The sequence below is a fragment of the Hypomesus nipponensis genome, chromosome 17 (assembly GCF_054491055.1).
Source record: "Hypomesus nipponensis isolate SF chromosome 17, ASM5449105v1, whole genome shotgun sequence".
NCBI lineage: Eukaryota > Metazoa > Chordata > Actinopteri > Osmeriformes > Osmeridae > Hypomesus > Hypomesus nipponensis.
Window position 1 is genome coordinate 23,753,340 of NC_140377.1, and position 17,143 is coordinate 23,770,482.

At 43.1% G+C, this 17,143-nt stretch overlaps 1 protein-coding gene across 9 annotated transcripts in view; it reads right to left on the reverse strand.

Annotated features, from left to right (window-relative positions):
* The window catches only part of fbf1 (Fas binding factor 1), a 31,107-nt gene extending 21,267 nt beyond the window's left edge, over positions 1-9,840 (reverse strand). For 2 of the 9 annotated variants that reach the window (XM_084676894.1, XM_084676893.1), the window contains exons 1-14: positions 9,811-9,840; positions 6,955-6,982; positions 6,801-6,842; positions 6,560-6,617; positions 6,371-6,431; positions 5,239-5,289; positions 4,984-5,107; positions 4,237-4,332; positions 2,472-2,609; positions 2,178-2,322; positions 1,927-2,066; positions 1,754-1,847; positions 927-1,405; positions 409-705 (exon numbers count right to left, since the gene is read on the reverse strand). In XM_084676894.1, coding sequence (XP_084533020.1) covers positions 409-705; positions 927-1,405; positions 1,754-1,847; positions 1,927-2,066; positions 2,178-2,322; positions 2,472-2,609; positions 4,237-4,332; positions 4,984-5,107; positions 5,239-5,289; positions 6,371-6,431; positions 6,560-6,617; positions 6,801-6,842; positions 6,955-6,982; positions 9,811-9,831 — 1,774 coding nt within the window. In that variant the 5' untranslated portion in view covers positions 9,832-9,840. Of the gene's footprint in view, positions 1-399; positions 706-926; positions 1,406-1,753; positions 1,848-1,926; positions 2,067-2,177; positions 2,323-2,471; positions 2,610-4,236; positions 4,333-4,983; positions 5,108-5,238; positions 5,290-6,370; positions 6,432-6,559; positions 6,618-6,800; positions 6,843-6,954; positions 6,983-7,592; positions 8,532-8,581; positions 8,711-9,810 lie in introns of those variants that run through there. The other 7 variants (XM_084676892.1, XM_084676890.1, XM_084676900.1 and 4 more) reach the window with 5 other exon arrangements.
* Positions 9,841-17,143: the final 7,303 nt, after the last annotated feature.

Sequence of the window (17,143 nt, forward strand, 5' to 3'; positions counted from 1 at the left end):
CGAAGAGATGATGGAGGGGAGTTATGATAGAGGTTATGATGGAGGGGAATTATGATAGAGGTGATGATGGAGGGGAGTTATGATAGAGGTGATGATGGAGGGGAATTATGATAGATGTGATGATGGAAGTAATTATGGAGGGGAGTTATGATAGAGGTGATGATGGAAGAGATGATGGAGGGGAGTTATGATAGAGGTGATGATGGAAGAGATGATGGAGGGGAGTTATGATAGAGGTGATGATGGAAGAGATGATGGAAGGGCATTATGATAGATGTGATGATGGAAGAGATGATGGAGGGGAATTATGATAGATGTGATGATGGAAGTGATTATGGAGGGGAGTTATCATAGAGGTGATGATGGAGGTAGACAGCTCTGTTCTGTTTGAGCACCTACACCACGTACAACTAGGCATCATGGCAACCTGCCACGGTTGGCCAAAGTAGGAGGGGGGCAGCTGGGCCTGACTTGGCCATCCATTGTCTTGGGAATCCTGCAAGGGTGGGGGCTGCTGGGGTTTGGGTTGAGGCTGAGGTTGAGGCTGCTGGGGCTGAGGTTGGGGCTGAGGATGCTGGGGTTGGGGCTGAGGTTGGGGCTGCTGAGGTTGGGGCTGGGGCTGAGGACGCTGGGGATTCTGGGGTTGGGGCTGAGGTTGGGGCTGAGGTTGGGGCTGGGGAAAGGTTGTGGCTGATGGGTTGGTTTCTACGGGTGGAGAGAGTCTGTGTGTCAGTCTAGGAAAAACATTGTAACAGCAGAGAGTCTGGTAGAGAGGGGGGATCTGAGGTGTAGACAGTGTGATGGGTTGGTTGTGGATATCAGACATGGACTAATGACATTTAAGACTAGTAGAGATATTAGACTGGTAGAGATTTTAGACTTGATGAACCAGACACAGTGGCTGTTCGTAGATCAGGGTCACTCACCAGAACTGGATGGGAGCTCTCTGTCGGAGGCCAAGGGAGAAGGGGGGCCAGGCTGGGCGGGAGGAGGGGGGCAGGACTCTCCTAGACCCAAGATGTCCTCCTGCCAGCTTCTCTGCTCCTTTGGCTGTGTCACCTGAATCTTCTTCTTGTTTAAAGCCCCTGCAAGCCAATCATCTTCCTCCTTCCTCTGACTGGCCTCAGCTTGGGGTGGCTTAGAGGAGGTAGCAGAGGGGGTTGGGATGATGGGGTTTGGTCCTGACACCTCTATGGCTGGCTCAGTTGCTGGAGCAGACAGGGTGTTCCTCTCAGAGGACGGAGGTGCAGATGCAGGGTCCTCCTCTCCTCCCCCAGCGCTGTCCTCCACCTTCAGGCCGAGCCAGTCTGCAGCGGCGTGGGAGAGGGGCAGAGAGGTGGAGGGAGTGGCGGACGTTTTACAATTCTTCTCAGGAGACGAGGCGCTCACATCCTCTGTGGAGAATCTGGAAGACAAGAGCACCTTACAGACAGGAAGTACTGTGGTGGTGTAAATGGAAGGGTAGGGTTATCCTGACTGATTTCCTGTGATGGTATAATTGGAAGGGTAGGGTTATCCTGACTGATATCTTGTGGTGGTGTAAATGGAAGAGTAGGATTATCCTGACTGATATCCTGTGGTGTTGTAAATGGAAGGGTAGGGTTATCCTGACTGATATCCTGAGCTGTGGTGGTGTAAATGGAAGGGTAGGGTTATCCTGACAGACATTATGTGATGTGCTGGTGTAGACAGAGTGTGAACTCCAGCATTCCCCTGGCACTAAGAATAACCATGTGCAGGGGGGCCAGCTTACCGGACAGACTGTCTGCGTGACTGGCGGCCCTCGGGGGTGGAGGCCAGGGTGGGCTGGTATGAGCCAAACATCAAGTCCGCCTCAAGTAATGGGTCTAAGACAGAATCCCTCTGTTCAGCAAACAGCTTGCGTTCATACTAAGCTAAGATGCTAAAGAGTCATTTCAATGGTACCTTTAGAGCTGGGAGTCTTCCCCTGCCTGTCCTGTTGTTCCTTCCTCTCGCCTGTAGGGGGGCGCTCCAGCAGGCGTGGGGAGGTGCCTCGCCCAAGGATTTCGTCCAGCCTGGTGCGTGCACGTTGCTGGGGATCGCTGCTGGATCGCACATTGTCTTCATATGTGCAGTTTCAGCTTTTAATGGACTTATACCTCTGGTCCTTTCTAGCCTAGCCTGGCCTACCTAGCCTAGCCTGGCTTGAGGCCTACCTTTCCTTCCTTGACATGACGACCACCTCCTTCTTCATTGGGCTCTGCTTGGAACTCTCTCCAAAGCCCAGCGCAAACATCAAGTCATCCTCGTCATCCTCAAACATCAGCTCCTCACGTTTCCTAGACAGCTGTTTTGCTGGAGCTGCAGAAAACGGGACAACTAGATAGGTCTGCATCCTGCTCAGACTGTAAACACAGTAGAATGTGAGTAAGATGCAGATCCTCTAGGACATGAGTCCATCAGAGTAGCAGCAAACTGACAGGTTGTATTTTCTCCAGTGATAAACCCACCAGTCTCCTTCCTGGCAGCAGCATTGGTGGCTGACAGCAGGGCCCCCTCTGGACCAGCAGCCCCTCGGGTTCTGCTCTGCTCCTCTGGAGACTCCAGCGGCAGGTCGTCCAGTAGGTCAGCCAAGGGGTCATCTAAGTCTGGGGAGAGGAGAAGCACAGTCACCATGACAGCAGTTCTGGTGGAATAGTTACTGAGGATCTATCTCTACACAAATTTCACTGTTAGACTGTTCTAGACTGCAAACAGTTCTAAACGTATTTGGTCTGTGTTTAAGATATTTACAAGTGCCCTTTGACCCCTGGCAGTGTGAACCCATGTAAAGGACCCATCAAATCCACTTGAGGGCTCTGTACCTTTAGTGTCAGGTGTCTGCCCAAGAGCTTCATCACCATCATCATCCTCTTAAGCATTGCAGCAATGAGGAGAAATTTTTTCCATGAGGTGGGACACAGTTAGTAAATCAGAATATGCTCACCAGTGAATGAGGTGGAGACTAGGGCTGCCCCCGACTGACATTTTCTTTGGTCGACCAAGACTCGACTGAACACTTCTAAAAATTAACTAATCTAAATTTAAAACTTTTTTTTCTACAAATGTCACAATGTTTTTCATCAAACCATTTTGTGTAATGTTTTACCTCACTGTTTTAATAGATAATTTGAAAAGCATACATACGTTAGAAGGGAGATTGACAACTAGACAAACATAAATGTACAAAATGTTCCTGATCTGACTCAATGTAGCTGCTGGACATTCCAGATTCAGATGTCAAATTTGCTATTATGCTACTTATAATAAGCCTTGTGTCACCAGTCCTGTTGTTGCCGAATGCTGATACAATAAAAAATGCCTGATTGTAAGAGATAATAAATAATAACCAATGTACTACATATAAAAATTTGTTTTGCTTAACATGCAAATCATCAGAGCTCGCTGATCACTGCAGCATGCGAATTTACGTAGCGACGAATGGAGAAGGGTGCAACAGAGAAAGATTTTGTTGTTGGAGAAGATAATGTAATTCGATTTGGATGTGATATCTTTAACCTAGATGATTCAAATTGTAAATTTCAATTTAGGGAATAAACCTGAAATCTTGCTTCATGTCTTTGATTATACAAACGTATGAACTAGCTGTTTGATTAGTAACAAGAGTCTAACAACTTAGCACATCCAAAGCCAACATAATTGTTGAAAGCGTTGCGACTCTCAAAACGAAAACTAGGCTGTTCAAAATCAAATGCAGAGGTTTAGACCTACAGTAGCACAGCAAAAGCAGACACAACCTAAAACTTTTGTTCCTGAAACCTTAAAATCCTGTGCCGAGCCTATATGCTACACACTGTAAAATAATGATCCGATGGCCAATTTATGGTTTTCAAGTGGTAGGCTACATCATATTCAATGTCAAACTGTTATAAACCGTTTTAGCAGAGTGTGCATTCAACATGTTTTGAATCACCCGGTACTTTGATAAAATACTTCCATACCACAGATTTATTTGCCATTTTGCTTAAAGGATTAATAAAACCAATTGTAGATAAATTATGGTAGAGTTTAGGCCAACAGCTACAATTGTGCTTATGTGCCGTGTGCAAAAAACAAAACGCAGATTAACGAAAGGGAAAATGGTAACACCGGCAGCTCGACAAACAAAAATCTTAGTCAATCAAGAGCATATCGACCAAACAATCGACTAGTCGACTGAGTGGGGACAGCCCTATTGGGGACACACACAGAGTTAGTCATTCAAAATATACTCACCAGTGAAGCTGAACTTTTTGTAGCCCCGTGCCGTCGACGCTGAGCCCCGTGCCGTCGACGCTGGAGCAGAACCAGGTTTCACCCCCAAGGCCTCTTCTGGAAAGAGGTACTCTCAGATCATCAATACAGTCTGCACCAACACAGCTAGCACTCATCACTAACACAGCTTGCACAAAAACAGCTACAACACAATTAACACAAGTCAGGTGGCTGAGCGGTTAGGGAATCGGGCTAGTAATCAGAAGGTTGCCAAATCGATTCCCCGCCGTGCCAGATGACGTTGTGTCCTTGGGCAAGGCACAGTAATGTAGCACAGCTAGCACCAACACAGCTAGTACTCGTCGCTAACACAGCTAGCAATAACACAGCTAGTACTCATCGCTAACACGGCTAGCATTAACACAGCTAGCATTAACACAGCTAGTACTCATCACTAACACAGCTACACCAACAAAGCTAGCATTAACACAGCTAGTACTCATCACTTACACAGCTAACACCAACAAAGCTAGCATTAACACAGCTAGCATTAACACAGCTAGTACTCATCATTAACATGGCTAGTACTCATCACTAACACAGCTACACCAACAAAGCTAGCATTAACACAGCTAGTACTCATCACTTACACAGCTAACACCAACACAGCTAGCATTAACACAGCTAGCGCTCGTCAATAACACAGCTAGCGCTCATCACCAACATCATATGTCAGACTGTCTGGGGCCTATGGGACTCAGAACCCACCTGGCCCCCTGGAGGTTGTGTTTGGTTTAGCAGGCTCTGCCTGGGCTCCTCCAGAGCTCTGAGCTGGAGCAGAACTCGGCTTCTTCTTTGGTTTGAACAGGTCAGCGTCCATATCATCCATGTCCTAAGGAGCACACAGAGCTGCAGATTCCCAAAAACACACACTTGAATGTCTTGTAAGGTCAGCAGTTTTGTGAGAACATCCTTCAGTGTGTGTGCGTGTGAATGCTCATGTGTGTGTGCTACCATGATTACCTTCATACTCTCCAGCAGAGCCATTGGATCAGCTTCAGACACATCAGAGTCCTGGAAGAGGAGAAGGAGATGGTTAAACCATGTCCCTGGGACACCAGAGGAGAAGGAGATGGTTAAACCATGTCCCTGGGACACCAGAGGAGAAGGAGATGGTTAAACCATGTCCCTGGGACACCAGAGGAGAAGGAGATGGTTAAACCATGTCCCTGGGACACCAGAGGAGAAGGAGATGGTTAAACCATGTCCCTGGGACACCAGAGGAGAAGGAGATGGTTAAACCATGTCCCTGGGACACCAGAGGAGAAGGAGATGGTTAAACCATGTCCCTGGGACACCAGAGGAGAAGGAGATGGTTAAACCATGTCCCTGGGACACCAGAGGAGAAGGAGATGGTTAAACCATGTCCCTGGGACACCAGAGGAGAAGGAGATGGTTAAACCATGTCCCTGGGACACCAGAGGAAAAGGAGATGGTTAAACCATGTCCCTGGGACACCAGAGGAGAAGGAGATGGTTAAACCATGTCCCTGGGACACCAGAGGAGAAGGAGATGGTTAAACCATGACCCTGGGACACCAGAGGAGAAGGAGATGGTTAAACCATGTCCCTGGGACACCAGAGGAGAAGGAGATGGTTAAACCATGTCCCTGGGACACCAGAGGAGAAGGAGATGGTTAAACCATGTCCCTGGGACACCAGAGGAGAAGGAGATGGTTAAACCATGTCCCTGGGACACCAGAGGAGAAGGAGATGGTTAAACCATGTCCCTGGGACACCAGAGGAGAAGGAGATGGTTAAACCATGTCCCTGGGACACCAGAGGAGAAGACCCTGCTTACTGCTCTCTGTCTCCCCTTTCCCTCCTGCCCCCGCTCTCTCCCTTCCCCATCTCTCACTCCCTGTCTCCCCATCTCTCTCTCGTTTCTCTAATTCTCTCCATCTCACACTCCCTAAACCAGGGATCTCAAACTGCCGGCCGGGGGGCCACATCCGGTCCGTAGAATATAATTAGGGGGAGGGGGGGATTAAATTATATGTTCAGCATCATGTAGCTGGCTGTATGGAAGGGGTCAGAAGTGGCCAGTGGGCCAGCAGTTTGAGATGGCTGCCCTAAACGATGTCCGATCCACTTACCACATCATCATTTGCCACCTCCTCTGCCAGTTTGCTGAAGAAGTCATCATCCAGTAGTGAGCTGGGAAGCATAAAAGATGGGTTAGACCCTAACCCTAATATAAATATCACACCTGTTTAAGGAGTATTGCAGCCAGTAGGGCCAGGTGGGAGTAATCATGAAATGTAATTGTAATGGAAATATAGTACCATTTCTCCCGGCGTGCGGATAGAGAGGATCCAGGGCTCCGAGAACTGACTTGGTATCCTGCAACAGACAAGCAGCTGCTGTCATGGCGTAGCCAGGAGGTCATAAATACCCTCATTCAGCTGTTTAACACACTTTGCAAGTAAAAAACTATGTTGATAATTGTGCCATCCCAGAACAACTACTGGATTCCCCCATCACAGTCATGGCTCTACATTACAGGACAAGCAACAATTTACAGACCCTCATCTCCAAGGAGATCTCCTAGCATGTCATCGATTGAACCTGAGGGGGAAACGATGTTAGATTAACTTGAGCATTATTGGATAGATACTGTACGCTTGGGTCGGGCTACGTTTAACCACTCAGTATGTTGACCAGTACATAAACAACTTACTTATTGGGCCTTTCTTCAGCCTGGAAGTCTGCAAAAGGCGGGAGAGAGGGTGTTAATTGACATTATGGGGGAGGGGGGGGGTTATAAATTTTAAACTGGCCAACGACTGGCCCATAAATCAGGGACAGCTGCCCATTGGTCCATTTTCTATACTGACACTGGGCTGACCCAATCACATCTCTTAACAGCCTCCACCCTCCATCCGACTGATTGTGGTGGGCCGGTATGAGCAAAAATGCCAGGGCCATTTTTTGGGGCCCAGTTCAGCCCTGCTTGGACACCATTGTGGCCCCCCATGATGTAGAGTCTGAATAATTATATCGCCTGTTAGTGCAGTGAAGAAAACTAAATGACAACCCTAATGTTTAATGTAACTGGCTCCTTTGACAGTACAACTGGTCTCTGCTTGCCCCACTCACCCCCCCCCCCCCCCCCACAGGTTGATGCCCGGAAAATTCTGTTGACTGGTTGATACTGTACTATCATGTCCAGGGTCTGGATCATGTCGAGATTAAAATCACTTCTTATAAGGCCAGCTCCGGCTGTTAACAGCCTAATACAGAGTTTTGTACAAGTCTAGTTAGTAAGGAGTCAACATAAACCATGAAAGCATGCAACGAACTTTAGCGAACACTTACCATTGTTGTTGTTTTCTCAGCCTAATACTTCAGGCGGCTTCACCATCACTATGGGTAACCACACAGCTTGAGGGTGTCTCCTCTGTCGCTAATTAGATTTAGGTATCTTGATGCTCAAAATATATCACATAGCCTAATCGTTTATCGTATGTGTTCAGCATTAAACAGGAAAACGTATTATTAGCCAGCTAAACCATTTGAATCTGTGCTCACAGTTTGAGTCGGACAGTTTCGCAGGGGTACAAATTTCTATATAGATAGGTAATTAACTGCTTCTCCGGCTTATCGTCGACCATGTAGCGTTAGTCTACATCTACCCAGAATCAGCAGCGACTAAGCTGTACATATGGTCGGTCGAATCAAAATCCAGCTCATGCTTTTAGTCTGTGTTCTTGCTGCAGCTTCTTCAACATTCAGTCTGTTTAGGTCGCGAGGGGGGTTGTGGGTAAAGTAGTTTATAATGAGATTCACGATCATATTTTTTCACAAGAGCGTCCAACTGCAGTATTCTCTCCTCAGATCCTTAAAAACTATTTACTTCTGCTAAATCCGAAGTTTAACGTAAGTTAACCTTTAAAATAGCCTACAGTATCCTCCAACCAGCATTGACGCCAACACCTAGGCTACACGTGAAAAAAGGGGCCAGAGGAGAGAGTTCCGGTGTTGCATCGAAAGCTTTGACCCATCAGAAACTGTGACCGCAGCTGCACATCGTCTGCCCGTGCGTGTAAAATATTTTGAAGTTTAACTCCTTAATTAAGAAGTTACAGTGGAGTCACATTCTGACAACTTACCCAATATTTAGTTATTTCTTTTCTTTAGAATATGATTATTAAGTTTGAAATGTAGGTCTAGTAAAAGGTTTTAGGTTACAAATGTAAGTAGTACATACAGTCACAAAGAAAAACCTGTTTAGAAACATTTAAGATAACATAGCTTAATATATTTTATTTACTTTCAGATAAACTTATGTTAGGCCTATTACCTACCACGAATAATCATGCGGTGAAAGTTTCTGATGGGTCACAGCTTTCGACGCAACACCGGTTTCAGGGGCCTGAGGAGAGAGTTCTGTTTTTAACATGGCGAAAGTGGCTTTTTCCTAGCTCCCTTGATCCATTTCCTGAATTATGGGCGCGACTTCCGCAGCCGGCGATTGTCATGGTAACGCTCAGAAAACAGTCATTGCGGTAAGCTAATTCTGATGCGAAATTAAACATGTGGGAACACAGCCTGTTACACCAGAATCTGGACAGTTTGATCATACCTCTGCCTTTTACTATCGAGGGATGGGAGGCCGACCTGAAAAAGTGGCCTCAAATAACGTAGCCTAGCCTGGGTTAGGGTTACTGTAGGGTTAGGTACATGACCTAACCCTACAGTAACCCTAACCCAATAGCATATTTAGCTACTTTATTAACTCTGTTGCTACGGACAGTGAAGCGATGAATAACCTGAAAAGCTTATAACATGAAAGAGTCTTTTCAGTAGTACCTCCACAGCAATAAAGTTGGTCGCGTTTTAATAAAGGCGGTGGGACACAACCTTATTTACCTTAAAGCAAACATAGAGCCTAGTCAGAGCCTGTCTATCACCGGTCCTGGGTTTTAGTTTCATCGTCAGGTTAAATAGAAATGGCTGGGTGCTCATGTGTGGCTGGACCAGCACACTACTAACCCACAAAAATTACTATATATGAACACTTGCATCCCACTTTTACTGACAGTACCGCAACTAAATCTGTGGAGGTCTTTCGTAGCCTAAACACAAAGTAGGATGCGGATTTCCTCCGTCGGCTTTTTGTCCACAAAATGAAATGAGTACACATACATACGATAGTGTTTTGGGTGGTCTTTTCAAGGTTAGGTTTTTCAGCTACATTGTTTTGTGGTCCTCATCTGTTGGCAGGCGAAAGAAACTGTACCGTTTGTCACAAAAACAATCCCTTTTTGTTGTGGGTGTGTGTTCAACACACTGTCGTTGAAGCTACAGATTTAGCTAAATCTGGTTGTTAGCTAGTAAAGCCGCGAACAGCGCAACAGGTAGCCTACCAGAGCTCCGCAATGACATTTTATAACAATGATAACAATAAAATGACAACAAATGTTTAAAAACAAACCAGTTTTAGTTAAATTACAGTTGAAATTACTTTCGAAAGAATCACTGTTGACGGCTGGCTGGGACTAACGTATGGCAAACCGCAACTTCCGCTACTCACCGAAGTTGCACCCATAATCATTTCTACAGTAGACCCGCTGAGAATAAGGTGGATAGCGTTTCAGCTTGCAGCGGGCATTCTGGGCAACAGGAGCGTTGCCGCTACACAATTATCTAATCAACTTTCCTTCGTCCTACTCTGGGGTCTTTACGTGTATTCATTTAGCAGACGCTTTTATCCAATGCGACTTCCATGAAAGAGCTTTACTAAAAGTGCATTGGTCAATGAACACAAACAACGAGATAGCCCCAAAAAGGCTTTTGCAGGTGTAACCAGGTTCTAATCAGCCTCCATAAATTACTTGCAAAAATATCTCAAGGTCTGGGATCACTAAATACCTGTGGTAATGTCCTGGTTCGAGAAAAAGACAAAATAGACAATATATTGAATAACAAATTTGTCTTTGGCTGTAGATGATTGATTTCACACAGAGAATGACAACAAACATATGGTAACCTTCTTCAAGAGAAAATTTGTATTATTGAAATTTTGTTCAACAACGCATGTCACATTTCACATATTAAAACACAAAGAAATAAAATATATTCTGGCCAGAAAACTACCTTTTAAGTTTTGCTGCAGTGTAGCCGGTGTGAGGTGAAACTCACTCCTCAAGTATGTAAAACGCCACCCGCGTCAGCAAATTGCTAGCTTTTCGTTGGCGTAGTTGGTATAGTGGTGGCGCTTGGGAAGTCTAGAGGTGGTGAGTTCGGCTCCAAATGGGAGCGGACGGATGCCTGTATACCTCTGACGGAACTTGCAAGACCACGTCTGTTACAGCAGCAATAATCAGTTTTTTTGTTTTAGTTGTGCACAACCCAGTACTTGTTTTGAGCTCAGTCTATAAAAAAAATATATATAAACAGGTAACCGACGATCCTCCGAATCCACAGAGAGGAAAAAAATCTTACTGGTGACACAATAAAATGGAAATCCGAACTCAGGACTTAAATTCAGAATCCAGTCCGTTGTCCACCACGCTCACTCCCCACACCGCTGGCCGACTGGAACACACCGCTCGTCCGTCGCATCCACACCGTCTCTCCCTTACAGTCCACCACACATGCACACGCTTCTCCTTCTATAACAACAGATGGTTTTGTGACACCACAAAATAAAAATCAAACACTTCAAGATATTTCAATCTTTAGTTGTCTTTTCTCTGAGAGCTAAATGCTCACCGCTTCTCCTTCTGCAGCACGTTCAGAAAAAAAAGAAGAAAAACAGATAACGTAATTAAGATGGCGCAGCGCAGGTGTTCAGATCAAACCTACGGCAACAGACACAGGCACATTAGCAAAAAAAAACAAAACCCAGCAGCACAGATGAAATGTATAAATGACCACAAATCTAACGAGTAATATGCATAACATTGATAACAATTTAGCAATGACATTGCCATTGAAAACAAGACCACGTTTCCTCCAGAACTAACGTTAGCTAGCATGTCTCCCTCATTTGAACTGTAGCCTACGCTAACATAGTGGTTTCAGATTTGTACAAAATAACAGTTAGAACTCTATAACTACAGATGGTTTTGTGACACCACAAAATAAAAATAAAAATCGAACACTTCAGGATATTTCAATCTTTAGTTTTCTTTTCTCTGAGAGCTAAATGCTCACCGCTTCTCCTTCTGTATGGAGGACCAAACCTGCCATATTTACAAATGAATGACTGAATAAATAAATGTCCACATCCATGCATTTAGACAGAAATAAACGAATATATATATTAATTAATGCACAATTGTCAATCAATAGTTACATATATTTTACATTTATGTATTTATTTATTTTGTATTGATTTATGTATTGATTTATGTATTGATTTATTGATTTATTGATTGATTTATTCATTCATTCATTTATATATTCATTTATTTATTCATTTATTTATTCATTCATTCATTCATTCATTGTTCCCAATATGATAATGAGAGGAGGCCAGTAGGCGTGGAAACTGATGTTCAGACATTGCAATCAATCCAGAGCCATAGATTCAATCTAGCTAACGCCTGGGACACACTTGCTGCGAAGCGCCCTGGAGCGCCACAATATACTACGAATGGCGCGATGCTGTTCACACTAGACGCGCATTTCTCCACGCCGGTCACCAAGCCTTTCACCTTTTCTGAGATTTTCTTTTCTACATGTAAAGCTGACATGTACATAAACATGGCATAGGCTACAGGCTATTTAGGCAACTTGTTGCTCCAACAATAACCGTCGCAACGGCATCCCATTCCCAACATAACGTGGCAACGTTTGGCTTTTGTTGCCGTAGTCTTTGTAAAATATGTGCTATGGGGCATACAACTCCATTTAGGACTAAGCTACTTTTCATCTTCCATGATTAACTTTGTGTCGTCAATTTTCACAAATTTCTCTTCTGCTTGATTGGGGGCTATATGCCAGATTGTCTATCTCGCTCTTACACACAGGACAAATATGTTGGTTTGACAATCAACAATCAGGATTTTTAATTTTAAAATGTTTACGTTTTTATCGGGGTAAACACATGGTTGGCCGGTCAGCGTAGTGAAGTTGGGTGTTAAGTGATAGCCCACAACTAACATAGTAAAATCTTTATAACATGTTTGTTTATCCAAATATCATATATGGTGAATTGAATCTTTATTTTCAACAAGGTCGGCCAGCCTGTCCATGTAGGCTATGTTGTCCATGACAGCAAGGATGGATGTAAGGCTACATAATCGAATACAAAGCGTGGAAAACGATTAGCCAATGGTGTGTCAAATACCGACACATCTCATTAACATATTGAGAAGAAGAAATACAGGAATGAATGAATGAATAAATAAATGAATGAACACATGAATGAATAAATGAATGAATAAATGAATGAATAAATGAATGAATAAATGAATGAACACATGAATTAATAAATGAATGAATACATGAATGAATAAATAAATGAATAAATAAATGAATACACAAATAAATACATGTAAATTATAAGGTAATATTGATTGACAATTGTGCATTAATTAGTACATGTATTCATTTATTTATTTCTAAATGCATGGATGTGGACATTTATTTATTCATTCATTCATTTTTAAATATGGCAGGTTTGGTCCTCCATACTTCTGCAGCACGTTCAGAAAAAAAGAAGAAAAAGACAACACCTGCTTTGCGCAGCTGCCACCTATTGGTCACTACCGCAAAGTGTTTGAAACTGTTGCAAAAGTAAAATAACTCAATTAGGCAAAGTCACATAACCTTAGCTCTTTATGTCTTCTAAATTAAAACACAACCCTCAGATTTTGGGTGGGTTACACAGGCTTTTGTAGTCTCTGATATTGACTGGTGCATGCTGGGATTGCATGACGTCAACTACCCAACTCAGTTCACAATTAAAGGTTCCTATGTCCAAACCCAAAATTATGTTATTTAAGCAATTAGCCCCAAGAGGCCGTGGTTTACGCTGATTTTAGAACAGGTAAGGGGAGTTGTTAGGCACAAGGCGAAGCGGAGTAACCCTAACCACGGACTCGCGGGGCTTATTGCTTTTCTAAAACTGTTACTACAAATATTTGATATGGTTTCATCAATAAAAACAATTAGAAACAAAATAGTTTAATAATAAACCGTAATTCTTCCGCTGCTACAAAGTATAGTTCCTACATAAATCGTTGCCACGCAACAGCCAGATGGACATCTTTGCTGTCTTTTTCAATTTGAAATATTCGATGCGCAGTAATATGGAATGTTAAAGAATGTTATGAGGACAACCTGTGAGGTTATGCTGGATTTTACAACGGCATGGAACGCGATATAGCCAATCACAATCAAGGATGGGAACATCCAGTTTTAGAATAAGTTATTTGCCTGTGGGATGAAAGTAAATATCTGCAAAATAATGGTAAAATAGCTAGTTTTGATCAAGTGAAGTTATGTGTTTTAACAGAACATTTTCGGGAAAATGTTGTAAAAATTTGTAGAAAAACAATTTTAGTGTATTTTTAAGTAACAACATTTGGCTGTAATTCTTATGTAAAATTATACATTTACAGTTTGCCATTGTCTTTCTATCTGTATTTCCTGTATTTCATAAATACAGAAAAAAAACACATATAATTTACAGAAAAAGTGCAGTGTTTTTTATTTATTTTTTACAGTGTATGCTTCCATTGTTTGTATAATTGCATCAAATGCAATTAATTCATACTGTTAAAAAAATCTTCATACTGTTTTTATGTCATACATTTTTGACGATATTGATGAATGATTGTCGTATCAAAATTATCTGGAGAAATTCATAGTTTACCCACCTTTTTTTACAACTACATTACTAATCCCAATGCTAAAATAAAATAAACAACAGAGACTGAAATTATTATGATTTTATTATATCATATGTCCTTCTTTATATTGCAAAATCACAATTCTAATTTGCTGCATTCTTGTTTATTTCTACACATTCCTACCAAATCTGTGCAAATTACTATTTACAAATAGTTTCAAACACCTATACAGTATAGTATCATCACCAGTGGATCAATCCTATTAATGCCAAATGTGAGTTATCTATGCCGTAGATGTGACCCAGAGTGTTCACAGACAATCCGTGTATATGGCAACATCTTCAGTTCATCACATTTAAAGCATCTGTGTGAACCGCTGTTTGTTGTTTCTCAAGTGGTTTCTCATCCCTACACACTCAAGTACATTGCTTTTGATTGCTGTTTAAGTTTACAACAAGATTCAGGCCACTGTGGGAATGTGAAAGATTAGAGAACAACAGTCTTACAGTAAAGTGCACATTATCTAAATTCAACATAATATTTATACTTGTCAAAATCATGCATCATTTTAAATAATGCATTTTTATATAAATATTTCTGCACAGTATTTGTTCAGGAACAAATTGAAAGACCAGAACAGAGGCTGCTGTTCTGAGGCACAGAACACACATTCCACTTTAACTGGGTCCTTATCAAGTCAGAGGGCACATTCCTACACCACAACACAAACAGGCCTCCAACCCCAACAACATGTTGTAGATCCAGCTGCAGCCAGGTGGGCGTCCTTCCTTTGATCCCCTTCCGGAACAGAATGCTCCCCTTCCGGAACAGAATGCTCCCCCTCCGGAACAGAATGCTCCCCTTCCAGAACAGAATGATTAATGGATCATTGTACTCCTCCAGGGATTAAGGCATGGAGAGAGGGATGGAGAAAGGGATAGAAAGAGGGATAGAGAGAGGGAGAGGGGATGGAGAGAGGGATGGAGAGAGGGATAGAGAGAGGGAGAGGGTGATGGAGAGGGATTGAGATATGGAGAGAGTGATAGAGAGAGGGGATGGAGAAATGGAGAGAGGGATAGAGGGAGAGGGGATGGAGAGATGGAGAGAGGGATAGAGAGAGGGAGAGGGGATGGAGAGATGGAGAGACGATGGAGAGAGGGATAGAGAGAGGGATGGAGAGAGGGATAGAGAGATGGAGAAAGGAATAGAGAGAGGGAGAGGGGATGGAGAGAGGGATAGAGGGATGCAGAGAGGAATAGAGAGATAGAGAGAGGGAGAGGGGATGGAAAGAGGGAGAGGGGGATAGAGGGATGGAGAGAGGGAGAGAGGAATAGAGGGATGAAAGGAGAGAAAATGAAGGAGAGAGTTCATAAAGCTGACATGTAAGATCCCAGTACAAGAATCATTTGTGGAGATAACCAGACTCTGAATGAATGAGTTAAGAATGAATGTGTGAGCAAATCCACCGCAAGCTGAGAGAGTTACGCTGTCTCAGTACTTATCTCACCCCTACACAGCTGATAGAGAGAGAGCACAAGAGAGAGAGGGCACAAGAGAGAGGGAGAGAGACACCAGCTGATAGAGGGCTTCTTGGCCTCTGAATCATTTAAAGAAAGCTGAAGTACTTCTAGGCTTGGGTTAGGGTTAGGGTGTGTCTTGCATCTGGCTGTGGTTAGGGTTAGGGTGTGTCTTGCATCTGGCTGTGGTTAGGGTTAGGGTGTGTCTTGGGTTAGGGTTAGGGTGTGTCTTGGGTTAGGGTTAGGGTGTATCTTGCATCTGGCTGTGGTTAGGGTGTGTCTTCCATCTGGCCTCGCTTCTACTTTTTCCTGCTCTCTTCCATCTCTCTTTCTTACACCTCTTTTCGTTTTGGTCCTATTGGACCTCTCATCTGCTTTTGACACTATTGATCATTATGATCAATAGATTTCATGATCTGGTAGGGATGTCTGGGTCAGTTTTGAAATGGTTTTCATTCTACCTTTCTGGTAGAAGTTTCAGTGTCTATGTGAATCAGATCATGTCTAAAACTGCAGAATTGTCGTGTGGGGTACCTCAGGGTTCTGTTTTAGGACCTAGTTCCTTTTGTATATATTTCTTCTAGGACAGATTATTAGTCAATTTGGCGACATATCCTACCATCTGTATGTGGATGATATTCAATTGTACTGCTTGTTTAAGGAAACTGATATCTATAAACTGTCATCTTTAATCAATTGCTTGACTGGTATCAAACTGTGGTTGGGGGACAACTTTTTTGCTTTTAAACTCAGATAAAACAGAAACTCTAATTATTGCCCCTGAATGTAAAATCCCGCAGATAAAGCAGCATATTGGTGACTTAGGCTCATCTGTCCAGCCGAGCCTCAGGTGCTAAGGTATAGTGTTTGGTTAAGCTATGTCCTTGGGGCATCACTCTAAACAATTACTTAGAACTGGTCCAACTGAGGAATATTTCCAAATTAAGAAAAGTAGTGTCCAAGGGTGAACTGGAGATGATTATTCATGCTTTTATTTCTTCTCGTTTAGATTATTGTAATAGTCTTTTTACCTGTTTGAACAATAAGGAGCTTGACCCTCTCCAGGCCATTCAGAACTCTGCTGCAAGGCTTTTAACGCACATTAACAAAAGAGCACACATTACACCTGTTTTAGCATCACTTCACTGGTTACCAGTCCAGTACAGAATTCAATTTAAAATCCTGGTCCTCACCTAGAGCCCTGAATGGAGAAGATCCTCACTACATTTCTGATTTAATACAGCTTCATACCCCCACCCGTAATTTGAGGTCATTGGGTCAGAAGCTTTTAGTGGTTCCCTGTACCCATCTTAAAATGAGAGGGGATCGATCACTCCGAGCAGTGGCCCCTAGGTTGTGGAATGCCTTGCCTCTCTTTCTAAGGTGTGCAACTTCTGTCGAAGCTTCAAAAAAGCAACTCAAGACTTTGCTATTCAAGCAGGCTTTTAGTTAGTTGAGGGGTTTTTATGGTTGTCTGTCATGTTTCTATTTCAAGTTAAATGTTCTGTACCTTTATTTGTTGTATTGTATTGCATTTTGTTGTGAC